Here is a 12,864-nt window from a genome sequence, read left to right on the forward strand (position 1 = left end):
ACAAGAGTCAAACACACCTTATCTGTGGCTTTCTCCGGGGTGTGACGTTCCGACAGACTCCTGGGAGTGCAGACACCGTTGGAGGAGTGAATTAACTGATCTTGTTTGGTTTGTTTCAAGAGGTTTGTAAAAGAGCTTCAAACATCGATGTGTTCTATTGTGTCGTAAGTGCTATGGGTATCTTTACTGTGTTCATCTGTTTGTCGGAAGGCGGTCAGCTCAAAGATGGAGCAACACAGACATAAACTCCTATCCTTTAAATCAGAGCTGTAATGATTAGATCCAAGAATGCGTGTGATGTTTGTTTATTGTTTTGTTTGTTGTTTTGACAAAGCAAAGTGATTTTAATTAGACGATGGGAGATAGTGAGATTTGGAGGTCTGGGAAGAAAAAAAGATGGTCTGAAACTATTCATGGAGATACTATTTTTACATATGAGAATCCTGTATCCCGTAAGCCTCCTGTGTGTATTAGACACAGTATTGTCTCTTGGAGGTTATTCTGAAGAGACATGTAACTACATTAGTGTTAGCCTATCAGTGATAGTCATTTACTCTGTTGTATTGTATATTCTATTCCATGTACACTGGAATTGTTTGAGTGTCAATTATTTTGTGACCAATAAATCGTATAAGTTTATTTGAGTAGATGCACTAATCTTTTCAAAGAGTAATTCTTTGATTTGACTTTGCGTTTATAATTTAGTAGGTCTATTGGTATACGTTATCTACCCTCTACACATAGCATTACATTATTAATAGATTCTAACTACATCTATGGCTAAGATAGACTTGATAAATTAAAGCTTAGAGTATGATTGCAATAGACAGCTATAAGCCTCTTAATAATCACATAAAGCTATCTTTGAACAAATGTAATTATAGTATCCGAGTGTTGATGTGTAGACTTGCAAGCTGGCTCGATTCACCGGTATACGTTTATGCCCTATACCCATATAATCAGATTGATGAATGTAGTTTAATAGTATTCAACATCATTTTAACCTCCTACACCTATATATGTATTAAAGGGGGAGACACCCTGGACCCAAACTGTTACAGACCTATATCCATCCTGCCCTGCCTATCTATGGTCTTCGAAAGCCAAGTCAACAAACAGGTCACTGACCATCTCGAATCCCACCGTACCTTCTCCGCTGTGCAATCTGGTTTCCAAGCCGGTCACGGGTGCACCTCAGCCACGCTCAAGGTACTAAACGATATCATAACCGCCATCGATAAAAGACAGTACTGTGCAGCCGTCTTCATCGACCTTGCCAAGGCTTTCGACTCTGTCAATCACCATATTCTTATCGGCAGACTCAGTAGCCTCGGTTTTTCTGATGACTGCCTTGCCTGGGTCACCAACTACTTTGCCGACAGAGTTCAGTATGTCAAATCGGAGGGCATGCTGTCCGGTCCTCTGGCAGTCTCTATGGGGGTGCCACAGGGTTCAATTCTCGGGCCGACTCTTTTCTCTGTATATATCAATGATGTTGCTCTTGCTGCGGGCGATTCCCTGATCCACCTCTACGCAGACGACACCATTCTGTATACTTCCGGCCCGTCCTTGGACACTGTGCTATCTAACCTCCAAATGAGCTTCAATGCCATTCAACACTCCTTCCGTGGCCTCCAACTGCTCTTAAACGCTAGTAAAACCAAATGCATGCTTTTCAACCGTTCGCTGCCTGCACCCGCATGCCCGACTAGCATCACCACCCTGGATGGTTCTGACCTAGAATATGTGGACATCTATAAGTACCCAGGTGTCTGGCTAGACTGTAAACTCTCCTTCCAGACTCATATCAAACATCTCCAATCTAAAATCAAATCTAGAGTCGGCTTTCTATTCCGCAACAAAGCCTCCTTCACTCACGCCGCCAAACTTACCCTAGTAAAACTGACTATCCTACCGATCCTCGACTTCGGCGATGTCATCTACAAAATAGCTTACGACACTCTACTCAGCAAACTGGATGCAGTTTATCACAGTGCCATCTGTTTTGTCACTAAAGCACCTTATACCACCCACCACTGCGACCTGTATGCTCTAGTCGGCTGGCCCTCGCTACATATTCGTCGCCAGACCCACTGGCTCCAGGTCATCTACAAGTCCATGCTAGGTAAAGCTCCGCCTTGTCTCAGTTCACTGGTCACGATGGCAACACCCACCAGTAGCACGCGCTCCAGCAGGTGTATCTCACTGATCATCCCTAAAGCTAACACCTCATTTGGCCGCCTTTCGTTCCAGTTCTCTGCTGCCTGTGACTGGAACGAATTGCAAAAATCGCTGAAGTTGGAGACTTCAGATCTCCCTCACCAACTTCAAACATCTGCTATCTGAGCAGCTAACCGATCGCTGCAGCTGTACATAGTCTATCGGTAAATAGCCCACCCAATTTGACCTACCTCATCCCCATACTGTTTATATTTATTTACTTTGCTGTTTTTTTTGCACACCAATATCTCTACCTGTACATGACCATCTGATCATTTATCACTCCAGTGTTAATCTGCAAAATTGTAATTATTCGCCTACCTCCTCATGCCTTTTGCACACAATGTATATAGACTCTCTTTTTTTTCTACTGTGTTATTTACTTGTTAATTGTTTACTCAATGTGTAACTCTGTGTTGTCTATTCACACTGCTATGCTTTATCTTGGCCAGGTCGCAGTTGCAAATGAGAACTTGTTCTCAACTAGCCTACCTGGTTAAATAAAGGTGAAATAAAATAAATAAATAAAAAATGTATAACTTTATGAGCTGGATTGCCTGTCTTGGCATTTCATTTATTTTTGTTTGTGCTCGTTAGCATATTTAGCTATTAGCCTCTATGGAAATGTTTTCTTACTTGTGCTAGTGTTGTTGGAATTCTGGTAATAGACACTCAATGGGCTTTTTTGTGTTTTTAGTGACCCCTTGTGTACTAAACCGGTAATACTGTAGACCCTGGGATGAGAAAAATATTGCCGAAATGAAAATCTGGATACCGCACAACTCTAATAACCACCCTTGTTGTGTGGACTGTAAACACACAAGGTCAAAGGGCAGCGAATCTTATAGGAACGGATGATGTCATTTACCGAGAAGGCCTTGCGAGGGTGGGTCAGAGTGAGTGAAGGGAGCGTTACAGCGTTTGACTAATTAACAGTTGAGTTGAGGTATTTTACTGTCTTAACGAGAAGACAAGGTGTAGACCCCTGGGTCTGACTCGCTCTGTAGTCTGGGCTCCAGTGCTGGGTAAAGGCTAAGTGAAGACTGGGTGAAGGTTCAGTGAAGGCTGGGTGAAGGCTCAGTGAAGGTTGGGTGAAGGCTTTTTGACTGTAAGTGTTGCAGTGAAAGGGAAGGTTAGCTGTGATCTTATTACACACTGAGCTTGGATCTACGATCCTTCAGCTCTCTACAACTACCTTAGAGAAATAACGTGACCCCAGAACACACACCAATTACCTCTTGTGTGTGTGTGTGTGTGTGTGTGTGCATGTGTGAGTGTTTGTGACAGCTTAACACCTGACTCCTGACTCTTCTAGTCATCCTTTAATATTAAAATTCTCCAGGAACACACACACTGATGCAAGATGAGGACCTGTCTGCGTAGGCTGTGTTCAGACCATAGCCTTTTCCTCAGTGTCAGATATAATTGCCCAGCGAGGTTGTGTTTTCTGTATGGCTGCCAACATCTGATGTTCTCTCTCTAGAGTGCCATTTATCTGATCCATGGTGTGTGTGTGTGTGTGTGTGTGTGTGTGTGTGTGTGTGTGTGTGTGTGTGTGTGTGTGTGTGTGTGTGTGTGTGTGTGTGTGTGTGTGTGTGTGTGTGTGTGTGTGTGTGTGTGTGTGTGTGTGTGTGTGTGTGTGTGTGTGTGTGCGTGTGTGCGTGTGTAGTGCACTTGCAGTTGCAGTTTTGTACACTGCAATCTAGAATCTAAAAGAGTTCTTTTCGACTTTGAAGAACCCTTTTGGTTCCAGGTAGAAACTTTTCTACAGAGGGTTCTACATGGAACCCAAAAGGGTTCTACCTGGAACTCAAAAGGGTTTTACCTGGAACCAAAAAGGGTTATTTTATGGGGACAGCCAAAGCACCCATTTGGAACCCTTTTTTTCTGAGAGTGTATGTGCCTGCATGTGTGTCAGTACATAAACTATAAATCCATGTCCCCCTGAATATGTCTGTGTGTGAGTGACACACACCTCTTCATGTCTGCTTCTGGAATATATTTTCCTTATTCCTCTTTGTCTGTCTCTATGTCTGAACGTGCCAAATAATGCTGTTTGTCCTGTCTGTTTATCTGTCTGTCTGCACTTTGTCCTCCCTCCTGGTGTTAAGTGGCCCTGACTCCTCGCATGCCCGTCTAGTTCCAGTCACAACACAGCAGTGCACCCTGGGAGAGCTTCCTATTATAGAGTCTGTCTGGGATGCAACATACAGAAGTAGGAGTCAACAGGGGTCGCACCCAAAGCGCTGTGGCAGGCAGTGTCTGGAATCACTGCCTGTGTCCCACTGAGCCCTCCTGTTTCCATTTGCCATGTGTTAAACAGTAGAGCCACTGAGCTATGGCAGAGCTGTGAGCCGGAGGCCATTCTGACTCGGGCTGTATGTTTTTCCTCCAGAGACAGTGCTGGGGTTTCCGCCACTGCCATTCTGGCTCCCACATCACTCTCGCTGCAGAGCACTGGTCTGCCATTATGAATTCTGTCCGGAATGATTGTTTACTTTTTTTTTGGGGGGGGGGGACTTTCTCTCTCTATCTCTCACATGGTCTTTTATTTTTCTTTGACTTTTTACACATTTTGTTGTGTTACAGCCTGAATTTAAAATGTATTAAATTGGGATTTTGTGTCACTGTCCTACACACAATACCCCATCATTTCAAAGTAGAATTATGTCTTTAGATGTTTGGTTTTTACAAAATATTTAAAAATGAAAAACTGAACCGTCTTGAGTCAATAAGTATTCAACCTCTTTGTTATGACAAGCCTAAATAAGTTCAGGAGTAACAAGTCACATAATAAGTTGTATGGACACACACTGTTTTAATAATAGTGTTTAACATGATTTTTGAATGACTACCTCATCTCTGTAACCCACACATACAATTATCTGTAAGGTCCCTCAGTCTAGCTGTGAATTTCAAACACAGTTTCAACCACAAAGACCAGAGAGGTTTTACAATGCCTCACCAGAGAGGATTTCCAATGCATTGCAAAGAAGGGCACCTATTGGTAGTTTGGGTAAAAATAAAAGCAGACCTTGAATATCCCTTTGAGCATGGTGAAGTTATTAATTACACTTTGGATAGTGTATCAATACACCAGTCACTACGAATATACAGGAGTCCTTCCAAACTCAGTTGCCAGAAAGGAAGGAAACCACTCAATTTCACCATGAGGACAATGGTGACATTAAAACAGTTACAGAGTTTAATGGCTGTGATAAGAGAAAACTGAGGATGGATCAACAACATTGTAGTTACTCCACAATACTAACCTAAATGACAGAGTGAAAAGAAGGAAGCCTGTACCGAATAAAAATGTTCCAAAACATGCATCCTGTTTGCAACAAGGCAATAAAGTAAAACTGAAAAAAATGTGGCAAAGCAATTAACTTTTTGTCCTGAATACAAAGCATTGGGGCAAATCCAACAAAACACATCACTGAGCACTGCTCTTCATATTTTCAAGCATTATGGTGGCTGCATCATGTTATGGGTATGCTTGTCATCGGCAAGGACTAGGGAGTTTTTTAGGATAAAAATAAATGGAATAGCGCTAAGCACAGAAAAAATACAAGATGAAAATCTGGTTCAGTCTGCTTTCCAACAGACACTGGGAGACCAATTCACCTATCAGCAGGACAATAACCTAAACCACAAAACCAACAATGCACTGGAGTTTCTTGCCAAGATGACATTGAATGTCCCTGACTAGTTACGGTTAGTTAGTTTACTAGTTACAGTTTTGACTTAAATTGGATTGAAAATGGCTGTTTAGCAATGATCAACAACCAACTTGACAGAGCTTGAAGAATTTTTAAATGCATAATGTGCAAATATTGCAAAAATCCTGGTGTGCAAAGCTCTTAGAGACTTACCCAGAAAGACTCACAGCTGTAATCACTCTTAGAGACTTACCCAGAAAGACTCACAGCTGTAATCACTCTTAGAGACTTACCCAGAAAGACTCACAGCTGTAATCACTCTTAGAGACTTACCCAGAAAGACTCACAGCTGTAATCACTCTTAGAGACTTACCCAGAAACACTTACAGCTATAATCACTATAATCACTATAATCACTAATTTGCACGCCCAATTTTTCAGTTTTTGATTTGTTAAAGTTTGAAATATCCAATAAATGTCGTTCCACTTCATGATTGTGTCCCACTTGCTGTTGATTCTTCACAAAAAAATACAGTTTTATATCTTTATGTTTGAAGCCTGAAATGTGGTAAAAGGTCGCAAAGTTCAAGGGGGCCGAATACTTTCGCAAGGCACTGTATGTTCAGTACAGTGGACAGGGAGAAGAGCTTGGTTCTAACTTTGCTGGCCCATTAAAATGAAATAATGTTTGTATTTTAATTATGTAGCTATTGGGCCAATAAAGGTATGTTTTAAGACAAACAAATCGTTCTCTCTGGAAGAAGTGGAGTCTCTGACATATGGGGTGAAAGGTCATCCATATTAAAAGCCCAATTATTGTCAGTGAGGCGTCTCTGCATTGGCCTAAATAAACCAGGAAGTTCCATCAAATATTCAACAAGGTCTTGGATTTGCTCCTCTGTTCTGTCTCTGTCTGTCTGTTCTGTCTGTTCTGCCGGTCTGTCTGTTCTGTCTATTCTATTTGTTCGTCTGTCTGCCTGTCTGCCTGTTCTGTTTATATCCTTCCTTATTTTTCTCTCTGTCATGCCTCACTTTACTGCAGTCTCACTGTCTGTCCATGTGTCTGTGTGTGTGAATAACTGAATAACTGACCCATTTGTTTGAGTTATACCACATGCAGCAGTCTGTTCCAACCCTTTAGGGACTTTCTCTCTCCTGTCTTTGAAGCCTTTGAGTGATATCAGTTGAATGTCAATCCACAAGACAAAGGTAACCCAGGAAAAAGACAGGAGCGAAGACAACATAACCACACACACAACCACAACCACAACCACAACCACAACCACAACACACACACACACACACACACACACACACACACACACACACACACACACACACACACACACACACACACACACACACACACACACACACACAACCACAACCACAACCACAACCACACACACACACACAACCACACACACACACACACACACACACACACACACACACACACACACACACACACACACACACACACACACACACACACACACACAACACACACACACACACACACACACACACACACACACACACACACACACACACACACACACACACACACACACACACACACACACACACACACACACACAACCACACACACACACACACACACACACACACACACACACACACACACACACACACACACACACACACACACACACACACACACACACACACACACACACACACACACACACACACACACACACACACACACACACACACACACACACACACACACACACAACCACAACCACAACCACACACACACACACACACCACACACACACACACACACACACACACACACACACACACACACACACACACACACACATACAACACACACACACACACACACACACACACACACACACACACACACACACACACACACACACACACACAACCACAACCACACACACACCCAAACACACACACACACAGAGTCTGATTAAATGGTCGTGACCGGGATGTTCTAGTCATTAGTGTCAAGCCCGCCCCCCTGTAGTGAAACAAGCAGGGTAGAGGAAAGCCATGTAAAGGCCTGAAATTCAAAGAACCAAAGAACCCTGCAAAAATAAATGAGCCTGATAAGTATTCTCCGCCATGTTCTGTGTAATGCATCTGACAGATCGGCTTCTGAAGAACCACGAGAGCCGGGAGCTAAAAGGCATCTCTTTCATGTTAGCATACACATACATGCAGATATTACTGGTGAGATACACTACCGTTCAAAAGTTTGGGGTCACTTAGAAATGTCCTTGTTTTGAAAGAAAAGCACATTTTTTTCTCCATTAAAATAACATCAAATTGATCAGTAATACAGTGTAGACATTGTTAATGTTGTAAATGACTATTGTAGCTGGAAACTGCTGATTTTTAATGGAATATCTACATAGGCGTACAGAGGCCCATTATCAGCAACCATCACTCCTGTGTTCCAATGGCACGTTGTGTTAGCTTATCCAAGTGTATCATTTTACAGTTTTTTCCTACTGCTTACACACAAAATCTTTTCATGTCACACAATTTTTGAAACCTCTCACTCAAAGTGCAAAACTACACACCAAATATCCAAAACCATAAGCTATTTCTCAGCCTTTGACTCAGTTATCAATTGCATAAAACACTACACACAATTATCTCCCTAAAACACAAAAATCTAACAGGAAGTGACTTGCTTTCCTTTTCCAAACACAACCAATCAAAATGCTACAATTATTCAGCACTCCTCACATGTGCAAACACTAATAGCTTAACTGATCACATACCAATCACTGCTTTACTGTAGTTTAGGCCTATAAATAGGTCAAAGGTCAGATTACCTGTTTTGAACCATGGATACCAACAATGGACAGAGAGCAAGAGGAGTAGGAGGGAGAGGAAGAGGAAGAAGAGGACGGGGACAAAGAAGAGAAGGAAGGAGAGCCATCTATGATGAGATTAGGGCAACACTTGTTGATAATGTGATCAACCCCGGTTTGACCATGAGAGTGAGAGTCCAGCCCAACTTGAGTTGATTTAAAGTGGCGTCCATAATTCGAACCTACAGAAATGAGAACAGGTATGCAACTATCTAATGACTATTTTAGCATTACAGTAATGTAATGACTTCAGAGTATTGCATAAACATTTGTAACTCTAAGCCATCCATTTACTGCACTGCATTGAATGAATGAGGTTGGTTGTCATGCTGTACTACATTTTGTAGTACATTGTTTATAGTTCCTATGCTGAACACATACTGTGTTTGAATTCTGTACAGAGTGGAAAGGCAAAGACATCATGGAGGACGAGGACGCTTTTTTACAGATGTACAAGAGACTGCAATTATAAATATGGTCTATGTGGGGACATAGAGGTTGCCTCTGTCCAAGGTTGGATACACCACGCTAGGAGATACTTCCCTCGATGTTTGGCAAGAGAAAACCTATCTTGTGATGTGGACGAAGTAGCGTGGCCAGATTCAGGCCAGAGAAGAGATGAAGCGTAGCTCAGCACTGGTGACTGCCCCCCAACCCCCCCCCCCAGCATGACTGAGTAAGAGGAAAAGTACATTAGAGTGTCTAGTTTGAGAAACAGACGCCTCACAAGTCCTCAACTGGCAGCTTCATTAAATAGTACTCGCAAAACACCAGTCTCAACGTCAACAGTGAAGAGGCCACTCCGGGATGCTGGCCGTCTAGGCAGAGTTCCTCTGTCCAGTGTCTGTGTTCTTTTGCACATCTTAATCTTTTCTTTTTATTGGCCAGTCGGAGATCAGCCAGCATCCCACACCCACACACAGTCTCCTCTTCACTGTTGACGTTCAGACTGGTGTTTTGCGAGTACTATTTAATGAAGCTGCCAGTTGAGGACTTGTGAGGCATCTGTTTCTCAAACTAGACAGTCTAATGTACTTGTCCTCTTGCTCAGTTGTGCAACGGGGCCTCCCTCTTTCAGAAACAAGCACATTTCTATGTGACCCAAACATTTTTAATGGTAGTGCATGTGCAAGGTCCACTAGATTAAATACTGAATATTTTACATTCCAGATATAAAATCAATGTAATCTAATTAAATGTTTTAAATTAAATTGTCTATGCACACAACATTACTGAGAGCATGTCAGCCCACTGTACCTACACCAGGTTGCTTAGGGAACCTCAGCCCACGCTAAGCCACCATACGATACAAATGTGACATCTGAAAGATTCTTTCCCTATATTATTACATTCTAAACACTCCACACTGCTAAGAGGATTTTTGCCTGCGCCAGTTCGTGCTACTTTAAAGGTGCAGTGCAGTCATTTTTATCTCAATATCAAATCATTTCTAGGTAACAATTAAGTACCTTACTGTGATTATTTTCAAAACAAAATTGTCCAAAATAAGCAAAAATAGTTTCTGAAAAAAAAGAGAAATGTCTCAAACTAAAATTTGGCTTGGACTGTCTGGAAGTGGTCTGAGTGGGGAGGGGAAAACTGAAAACTAGCTGTTATTTGCAGATAGGTTTGGAACAATTTTACTTATTGGCCTATTAACTAATTTACTGTCTGGTGATGTCACCTGGCAGGCCAGAACTCCATCCCACCAAACAAGTTCTTACACTAAAAGGACATTATCATAATTTTCACAATTTCATAGTATTATTCCAACCTCATAGTGTCGCAATATACAGTGAGCTCCAAAAGTATTGGAACAATGACATTTTTGTTGCTGTTTTGGCTCTGTACTCCAACACTTTGGATTTGAAATGTGTGCTAGGAATATGGGACCAAATACTACAATTTTGACTACTTTAAAACACATATAAGTAAATTTGTCCCAATACTTTTGGTCCCCTAAAATCGGGGGACTATGTACAAAAAGTGCTGTAATTTCTAAAAGGTTAGGGTTGGAATGATTATAGCTGACAGTCTGCACTTAAACCTCATAGTCATTTCATCGTTTCAAAAGTGCTGGAGTAAAGAGTCAAAGCAACAACAAAAATGTCACTGTCCCAATACCTTTGGAGCTCACTGTATATAAAAGACAGGCAAATCACGTTTTTGACTGCACTGAGCCTTTAATTCTCCATATTAGCCCCTGCTTTCATGTTAGCCTTGACTAACACGCCACATTACTACCTTCATGTTAGCTTCCGCTAATGCACCATAATACTGCTTTCATGTTAGCTTTGGCTAACACGTTACTTTACTACCTACATGTTAGCTTCTGCTAATACACCATCCTACTGCTTTCATGTTAGCCTTGGCTAACACGCTACATTTAGCCTACGCTATCACACCACTCCTTTGATCCTCCAGTGAGAATTAGCTACACTGCTAGTTTATCTACCACAGATGACAGCCATGGGCTGAGGTTATCACACACACACTCATAGAGAGAGACAACACCTGAAAGCTCTACTGGCAAGTCATGACACAGCCTAAACAGCTCTTAACAGCTCTTAACAGCACCAGAAAGAGATGTCAGCTAAGAGAATATTGCTGTTTCCTTTTATTTCACCCACATGCCGATTAAAATCACTTCTCAACCGAGGACAGACTGACTGCATCAGAGTGAAAGGCTGATGATGTGAAACTCACCATCCTCTGTTCTCCTCTTCCCTGGGTTGGAGTGGACTTTGGTTCCAGGTTCCCCATGTCTCCCGGGCCTCCCCTCTGTCTCTGTGAAGCCAACACCACCAGCAGAACCATCAGAACCATCATATCCATCACAACCATCAGAACCATCACAACCATCACAAGCATTACAGCCATCAGAACCATTCACAACCATCACAACCATTAGCAGAGACAGATACAAAATAACTGATAAACTGTTATCACCCAAAATGCAACAAAGGGAAGAAAAGGCATCCAAAACTGCACACCAACCCATAACCAAAGCCCCCAATACACATCCACACACACACACACCAATCCCTCAAACCCAGCAGACACGGCATTACCAAAGCCTTAAGGCGAAATAAGGAGCGAGCGGGACTAGCGAACAAACAGAACGATGTGGTGAGTTTTTCATCTGGCGCTGTGGCACCAGCATTAACGAGTTGTGATGATTTAATCTCCTAATTCATTCCAGACTGTTATTTATTAGGCAGTGGGCTTTTTACGAGGCGCTGACAGATCCACTCTTATTCTTTATCCTTCACTCTCTCCCCTGAGGCCCGAAATAAATGCACAGAGGATTTATGAGAAACGGATGGAGAGAAGGAAAGGAAGAAGGGGGAGGAGAGGAGTGTGGAAGGGCAGTGCTGGTTAAGGTCTATGGCCAGGGGTTCCAGGAAACAGCTGACTCGTGTAGGCTACACTACAACAATTTTTATATTTCCTCTCTCTCTCTTTCATCCTCCAATTTCCATTTTTTACCCAGCCTCTATTTGTTTCTCCAGTCTTCTATTTATTTTTCTCATTACAGCCAGTCGCTTTGTAGTCCCCAACTTCATCTCCAGAAGTTGTCTATTTTCTCTCCCTCTTCGGCCTGGTCCCTCACTCTCCCTCCTCTTCATCTCTCTCTACAGTTATATTACCCATCCTCCTCTTCCTCTCTCTCTACAGTGATATTACTCTTTCTCCTCTTCCTCTCTACAGTGATATTACTCTCCCTCCTCTTCCTCTCTCTACAGTGATATTACTCTCCCTCCTCTTCCTCTCTCTACAGTGATATTACTCTCCCTCCTCTTCCTCTCTCTCTCCACAGTGATATTACTCTCCCTCCTCTTCCTCTCTCTCTACAGTGATATTACTCTTCCTCCTCTTCTTCTCTCTCTACAGTGATATTACTCTTCCTCCTCTTCCTCCATCTCTACAGTTATATTACTCTTCCTCCTCTTCCTCTCTCTCTACAGTGATATTACTCTCCCTCCTCTTCCTCTCTCTCTACAGTTATATTACTCTTCCTCCTCTTCCACTCAATCTACAGTGATATTAGTCTTCTCTCTCGATCGTTGTCTCTATGCCCTTCACTGTCACTCAGACAT

At 42.4% G+C, this 12,864-nt stretch overlaps 1 protein-coding gene across 1 annotated transcript in view; it reads right to left on the bottom strand.

Moving 5' to 3' along the window:
* Positions 1–12,864, bottom strand: part of LOC118372759 (testican-1-like) — a 473,522-nt gene that overhangs the window by 147,985 nt on the left and 312,673 nt on the right. The window contains exon 4 of the mRNA XM_052488275.1: positions 11,471–11,551. Within this exon, the coding sequence (XP_052344235.1) occupies positions 11,471–11,551 (81 nt within the window). The remainder of the gene's footprint in view (positions 1–11,470; positions 11,552–12,864) is intronic.

The sequence above is a fragment of the Oncorhynchus keta genome, chromosome 30 (assembly GCF_023373465.1).
Source record: "Oncorhynchus keta strain PuntledgeMale-10-30-2019 chromosome 30, Oket_V2, whole genome shotgun sequence".
NCBI classification, from domain to species: Eukaryota; Metazoa; Chordata; class Actinopteri; order Salmoniformes; family Salmonidae; genus Oncorhynchus; species Oncorhynchus keta.